Source organism: Centruroides vittatus, unplaced genomic scaffold (genome assembly GCF_030686945.1).
Source record: "Centruroides vittatus isolate TY-2023 unplaced genomic scaffold, ASM3068694v2 contig_3044, whole genome shotgun sequence".
In the NCBI taxonomy this organism is placed as follows: domain Eukaryota; kingdom Metazoa; phylum Arthropoda; class Arachnida; order Scorpiones; family Buthidae; genus Centruroides; species Centruroides vittatus.
Genome location: NW_027121954.1, coordinates 7,446 through 15,127, shown reverse-complemented (window position 1 = coordinate 15,127; position 7,682 = coordinate 7,446). Strand labels below are relative to the sequence as shown.

At 37.7% G+C, this 7,682-nt stretch overlaps 1 protein-coding gene across 1 annotated transcript; it reads right to left on the bottom strand.

Moving 5' to 3' along the window:
- Window positions 1-375: 375 nt before the first annotated feature.
- Window positions 376-1,452, bottom strand: LOC136972848 (uncharacterized). Its single transcript, XM_067267483.1, has one exon. The coding sequence runs from the start codon at window positions 1,450-1,452 to the stop codon at window positions 376-378; it is 1,077 nt and encodes a 358-aa protein (XP_067123584.1).
- Window positions 1,453-7,682: the final 6,230 nt, after the last annotated feature.

The following is a 7,682-nucleotide window of genomic DNA, read 5'->3' as shown; positions in this document are numbered from 1 at the left end:
CTTGGTTACAGCAGAGTTTAGAGGATTAAACAGAAAAACGCATTATATAATTACAATGTACAATGAGATGTCTACAGATGGACGGTTTACAAAGAAACAGGATCATGTTGACTGCCATGGTAACATGCGTTGAAATTTTTACAGTTGACAATTACTAGAATTGGACTGTATTAACAAATAAAACAGAAAAGTTGCCCATTGTGGTTACAATAAGATAGGTAATGTAAACTAATAATGCATTTATTTGTTTTTAATTAACAATTATACAATGACTACAATTGCGCGCAAAACTGTCAGAGGCAAGACAGTTAAAGATCTACTACAAGCTACTATGTGCCTGCAATGTGAAGAAACTGTGCAAGTTTTGTTAATATTTTAGTGGTATGATGGCTCCAAGGCTTTGGTGATCATAATAAAATCTTCGAGGGCACTGAAGATGTCTTTATCTTCTACGAGCTTGTTTAGTTGGCATGGCCAATTGTGCCCTTTAATGAGAACAGTCCGTTCAAGATTTACCCTGAAGTTGTCAAAATTAGGGCAATGAAAAATAAAATGTGTAATGTCTTGTATTGAGTTATCGTCACAATCACAGAATGGCTGGTCACTATGCTTGAAATGATGAAGGTATTGACGGAGGTTGCCATGTCCTGTCGTAATCTGGGTAATATAATAATCTGTGTGGAAGAACTTATTGTTCAGTCTAGAAAGAATGTCTGGGAAAAACAGATACGTAGTTCTACCGGTGTTGTTATTTTCCCATTCCTGCTGCCATAGCTGAATGGCAGTGTTATGGATAACGGATTTCACACTGGTGTCAGACATTTCTGAGTAGCAGACAGTAGCAGAGGAGGCAGCCGCCTGTTTTGCGAGGCTGTCCGCCCTCTCGTTACCTTCGACACCCGTGTGTCCACGTACCCAAGAGAAAGCTATAAGGTTGTTGTAGCTTTTGTTGATCTCGTCGTAAATAAGTTCAGAGATAGAGCCGCTATGATTATGGACTTTTTTAATTGCCGTTTGGCTGTCGGTGCAGATCCTTATATGACGGTTTTTAATTTTGTTTTTGTTGATGAAGTTTAAAGCTTTATAAATGGCGTATTGTTCCGCTTGAGTAATTGTACACTGGCCAGCAAGGCGGAAGCTTGCATGATGAGTAAAATCGTTGGTATTACAGTCCCTGACAATGAAGGAGGAGCCCACTTTATCGTTGCACTTTGACCCGTCGGTAAAAATTTGAATGGAAGGGTTTGGTTGATCGTTAAGGTCCAGGATAGTTATGTTATTCTTGTAGCTTGGATGGTAATTTCTAATTTGTCTACTGATGTTGATGCTAGAGATAAGTTGGTGCATGAACTTTTTATCTAGGTTTGGGAAGAAGCCTATATCAATATATTTGTAGATGTCACTACAGTTATTGTCTATGTAGCCATTTTTCAGAATATGCCACTTCCACATCTCTTCCTTTGCTTTAATGTGGATTGGGAGGATACCTAGGAGAACCTGGAGGGTAGAGGTAGGGGCTGTTTTGTATGCTTTACTAAGGCGTAGAAGAGTTAGCCTTTGGACCTTGTTTAGTTTCTTTTTAGTCCTTATGGTATCTGCGACTTCTGCCCAAAACGGGGCACCATAAAGGATAATAGTTTCAATGCAGGCCGTGTAAATTATTTTTGTCGCTTTATCGTTAAGGCCCCAATCTTTGTGGCAAATACATTGAAGAGCATTAGAAATTTTTAAAGCCCGATTCGTTATATTGTTTATATGGGTGGTCCACTTCATATTTTGATCAAAGGTGATGCCCAAATACTTTAAATTTGTGGTGTTGTTGATAATTATCCTTAAGGGTTTCTTGAGTTGGTTTCCTTTACTAAATGTCATACACTCACATTTTTTATAATTTATCTGAAGCTTGTTTTCATCGCACCACTCGTTGATTTTTCCCAATATTTCATTTGCGTGTTTTTAGAGTGTTTCGTTGTTCTTATTTGCAAGCATCAGCAGGGTATCATCAGCGTATCCCTGTAACATCCATGAGCTGGGATGATTATCGTCGTTGTTCAGTTGTAGAAGACCATCATACGCAATATTCCATAAACCCGGCCCTGAACGAGATCCCTGAGGGCAGCCTCTTGAGATAGGGCGAGAGATACAGTCGTTGTTGCTGTATACTCCCGCGATCCGCACAGAAAGATAACTGTTAAGAATCTTGAATAGGTTCCCTGGGCATTTAAATTTCTTCAGCTGGTGCATCAGGGCGGGCCACCACAGTGTATTAAAGGCATTCTTAAAGTCGATTGAAATGAGCAAAGCATGTTTGTCTTTACTCCAAGCGTTATCAATATAGTTTGTGACACTTTGAATGGCATGATAAGTTGACTTATTTTTTATAAAGCCGTACTGATTCTTGTGTAGAAGGTTTTTGCTATAAAGGTAGTGATTTACTCGATTTATTATGAGGCCGTCAAGCACTTTACCCGGGACCGACAGCAAACTGATGGGACGTAGCTGTTCAGCTGTCTGGATGTTTTCCACCCCTCCTTTCGGGATGTTTATTTAGGACGAAGGTTCCCCACCACTCTCTTGTTAGTAATGAAAAATGAAGAAAAAACAACTCACGGAGAAATAAGCGCCATAGGAAACATCTTGCGCACTTGCGCTGCCCGGCGGAAGTAACAGTCCGCAGAAAAAAAAGGGGGGGAGTCCCCACAATCACTAGTAGAGAAATACTTGATAAACCGTCTTAAACATCCCAGAAAATTATAAACCGTTTACAAAATATTTATCATAAGCTTTGTCGGAAACTTAAAGCTGCCAGAACAAAGTTAATGTTAGCAACTAAGTATGTAAATAAGATAAGTAACCCAGCTCAAGTGTGACGTCACCTCACAGTATAAAACCCGTACGTTAACCGAAGAAGGAGAGGTGATTTCCAAATCGAGGCGACTGTGAGAGCGAGGTTAATTCGAAAGCGAAGTATTTTCTGATAGAAGTCCAGATTGATAATTGGACGATCCAAGGTGCTAAAGAGGAGTTCGATTGACGATTTGACGATATCGAAAGGATTGAGGAAATAGTTTCTTCGTATAGTGAGGTGAACGATAGACGTTTAATTAGTAAGAGATTTTGTCCATAGTTGCTAAGTATTTGATTTGTCGAATTTCAAAGGGGAATTACTATTAAGTTAAGCTAAGTTTATTGTCGGGTTGACTTGTTGATTTTCGTTAATACATTTTGTTTGAAATTATTGATATTTGTATGTAGTACGTTCTAGTTGCTAATTAAATATATTTGAACTTTTGATTTGACTTGATATTTATCGTTATTACTAATTTTTCGGTGCACGCTTAAAAGCCCAGGCCTGGCAAACTAATCTCAAATCCGCGTAAAGTACCCGTTAGGTTAACGGAAGTTTTACCGACTGTAATTATAGTCAGTTTCCTAAGATACTAAAAAAAATAGAAGATAACATTATGTAACAATAACTTTGTAAAGTACTGTTTTATATTTTTTTTTAATTTTTATTTACTGCTTTTTGCTTTCCTTCACTTCTACCAGCACATTCACTGGATAGAGATCGCTTGATAAAATATCTATCTAAACAGGTTTGGCTTTGCCTACTTTTTAAAATGTTTCTAAAATGACTTAGGCAAATGTCATTAAACTGAGCAACAATATGGCCAGTGTGAACCATTGACACGTAAATGCCAACTCAGCACTGTTATTGTCAACCTTTGACGATCATGTGACCCCCTGTCCCGCATTAAGGAGATAAAAGCGAGTCACCAGAACTCAGGGAGAGCGATTAAACGGGAAGTTACATCGGGACATCGTGTGCATTATGTCTCCTGGACCTCTATATGTCGGACTGGACCCAAGAAGAGGAGAAGACACCTGTTGGAAGAACATCCACGACAACGACCCTTCCATACAACGAAGTTTGTGGAATTGACTCTTTGCTATGCATAAGAGAAGTATTTTGGGGTCTAGAAACTTGTAAACTCTCTGCAAGCAAAAATCTTAGAACTTGGGAAATAGTCTGCGAAGTGCATGCTCGAACTAAGTAGAACTGTTTGGCTTTCCTCCTGATAGGAGTATTTGTACTTGTATTTAACTGCATATAGATTATTCTATACTAAATCTAGGATATACATAACTTTTATTTTGGTTATGTTAAAACCTGTCAACTTACCGACACACTCCCCACTCATTTTGCCCTGCTATCCATTCGACAACTCCGAGATTGGGTTTTACCAGCCCGTGCAGATGAAGTGGTCAGAAAGGAATTAACCCGACCCCCTGCTTATCTCACACTTCAAGATTTCTTTTATTTCTGCCAAAGTTATAAGCTCCTCCTCCTCACCCTCATCTTTACTAAACTCTTGAGGGATCTCTGTGTTGTGTCACCTGTAGCTCCTTCAAATCATCAATATTCAACTCGTCTTGATGCTCCTTGATGTCCTCCTCCTCAACTTCCAGCTCCATGGGCTTCCCAAGTGATACAATTTCATCCAATTCAGGTTTGAATTCTTTAAAATCCTGTGGGACAACACCACAACTTCCTCCAGGCTGAATTTATTGTATGAAGAGTCAGTTCCTGCCCAGACATTACTATGTTGAAGTGGTCTTTCCAAAATTCACGCAGTGTAAGATTGGTAAGTGTATCTTCAGTCATTTCAACACATCGCCTGAACAAATGCTTGGTGTATAATTTTTTGAAGTTAGAAATCACTGCTGGTCCATTGATTGGTAGGTAGAGGACCTTAATGAAGTTGAACTGATCAAGGATATCATTTTCAAGACTAGGGGGTGAGTGGGGGCATTGTCAAGGATCAACCTGCCTCTGAGATGCTTGTTTTTTTCCAGCAAATATTTCTTAACAGCTGAACCGTAGACCAGATTTACCCATTCAAAAAAAATGGTCGAGTAACCCAAGCCTTTGCCCTCCACATAACTTGGAGTTTTCTCCTTTAGTAGTTTATGGGCCTTAAATGCTCAAGGATTTTCAGAATGATACACCAAAAAAGGCTTGATTTTACAATTTGTAAAATTTCCGTGAATCTCACAATAATAGTGCCAAAGAAGTGAATGAATTGATATGAAGTTTAGCTCATTACACATTTATTTTACATACGTCTTGTGAATCCAGAACAGGGCCAAACTAAAGAAGAGGGCACTGCCCTCAGTTACATAGTTTATTAATCTTTCTAAGAGGGAAGGAGTGCCATGTTGCGTCTTACCACAATGTGTAACGGGTGTGTCAAGCACAGTGTCCGATATATAATGTTTCCAATACGTCAGAGGTTGTCTTATGTGTGGCTGACGCTCCTCTCTGGGGTTGCTGATAGGTGTATCCAAACTCTGTTCCATTTTGTCTGGAACTTGCTCTTCCATCTCGACTTGTCATTGGGAGACTACTCTTCATTTTTCAGTTTGGCTGCAGTTTCCTCTGAAAAACGTGGTCAAATTTGGTCTGTCTGTCACATAATTATCTGAACATCCTCTGTACGGGCCCAATTAGCAACATTTCCAATCACATCTGTGATGTCAGCTGGGGTCCAGTGTTAGACGGAATTGAAGCTTCAAACAAACTGGATCACCCACTCGGAAGGCTCGATGCAGAGATTTTATTTATACTTTCTCACTGTTGCCTTCTTTCACTCAGGTATAGCAATTATCTATGCAAGTCTGCAACTTCCAGCCCATCAATAGTTCAGCCGGATTCACTCCTGTTGCTGACAATGTCACATGCTGTGATATTAGCACTCTCATTAACTTCAATCCTGTGTCAGTTCATTTCATTTTGTAAGGAACTGAGTCCGAGCATTATTTTTATTTTATTATTATATTTTGTTTGGGGCTTATGTTTAGTTAGGACGAAGGTTCTCCACCACTCTCTTATTAGTAACCAAAAAAGATGATAATAAACCAACTCACGAAAGAACGAGCGCAGTAGGAAAAAAATCTCGCGCACTTGCCCTGCCCAGTGGAAATAAACAGTCCACAGAAAAAATATGGAGGGGGGAATCCCCACACTCACTAGAAAAGAAATACTTACTAAACCGTCATGAAACATCCCAGAAAATTGTGCTAAAGCTTTGTAAACGGTCTATAAGATTTTGTTGGAGAATTGAAGCTGCCAAAAAGAAATTTGATGTTAGAAAAACTATGTATGTAAATAAGGGGAGTAACCTAGCTGAATTGTGACGTCTCCTCACAGCATAAAACCAGCACGCTAACTGAAGACGATCGAGGTGATTCCTGGTCAAGGTGTACTACCGAGTGAAAAATTCGAGGCAAAGTCCAGATTGAGAAATTAGGCAATTTAACGGTTTAAAGAGGAATTCGATTTGACGATAGCAATAAGATTGAGGAAACAGGTTCCTACTATAGTAAGGTGATGGATAGATGTTTAGTTCGTAAGAGATTTTGTTCTTAGTTCTTAAGTATTTGACTTGTTGAATTTTCAAAGGGGAATTAATATTAAGTTAAGCTAAGTAGCTGAGTTTTATTGTCGGGTTGACTTGTCTATAATCCAAAACAAAATTTATTAATGAAAATCAACAATTGCACATATATTTAATTAGTAAATCGAATTTGACTATTTGAAACTTTTGCTTTGACTTGATATTTGTCATTATTCTTACTAATTTTTTCGGTGCATGCATAAAAGTTCAAGCCTGGCAAACTAATCTAAAGTTCCCATTAGGTTAACGGAAGTTTTACCAGCCGCAGTTAGTGTCGGTTTCCTAAGATACTAAAAATAGTACTTTACAGCATCTCGCCAGTTCTTGCTGAACGGTGCATGTGCGCCTTCATAAAGGAGTATAAAATGGCTTCTTCCAGCAAACAAGATGGCGGACCAGCCATAAAAGAAAAATTAATAAATTAGATTTATTTACATCCAGAAGTATGGGATAAACGACTTCCTGATCACAGGAATCAAAACATTTTACATGCAAAATGGAATCAAATAGCTGAAGACACTCAAAAACAGTAAATTTCTGTTTAGTGACGTAACAAACTTATTTTATACCAGAAACACTTGCACATAAAAATACTGAGCAGATATAACAGATTCTGTAGCATGTATAATCTGTTTAATATATGCTCAGAATTTTTATTACTTCGTTATATCGCATTGTCGGATATACCGTGCTTTTCTTTGTCTCCGGACACGTGCAATATAACCAGAAGCTCTTGTGATTAATGAGGAATATAAAATTGATAATTTATTCATGAGTTAAATTACGTAGTAGTTTTTATATTTGCAATATCTAGATGCAAGAAATTGTGGAAGAATCTGTTTGATCAGTTCAGAGCTATCCACAATGGCTTAGAAGCAAAAAACCCAAAATGGATGTTCTATTCACAATTACAGTTTTTAGCTGATGTGGTAGAAGCTAGAGAGTAAGAATCTTTACATTAATCATTTTAAAATGATAGAAAACTACTAAAAAAATAAAATTTATTTAAGGTACAAGTAGTACATTTCATATAATAGTATTATTATACTTATTTTCCAGAACACATTCAAATATTTCAGAAACTGAAATAAATGAAAATATGCAACCAACTGCATCAGAAGTATGTATTATTTTTGTAATCTTTAAAATTATTTTTTATTCTTCTATTTTTAAATCTCAATAAATACTTCAGATTTTAGAAAATATCACTATGGGTTATGATGT

Coding starts and splice junctions, on each gene's coding strand:
- LOC136972848 (XM_067267483.1), bottom strand. CDS start 1,452: ATGTGGAAGTGGCATATTCTGAAAAATGGCTACATAGACAATAACTGT.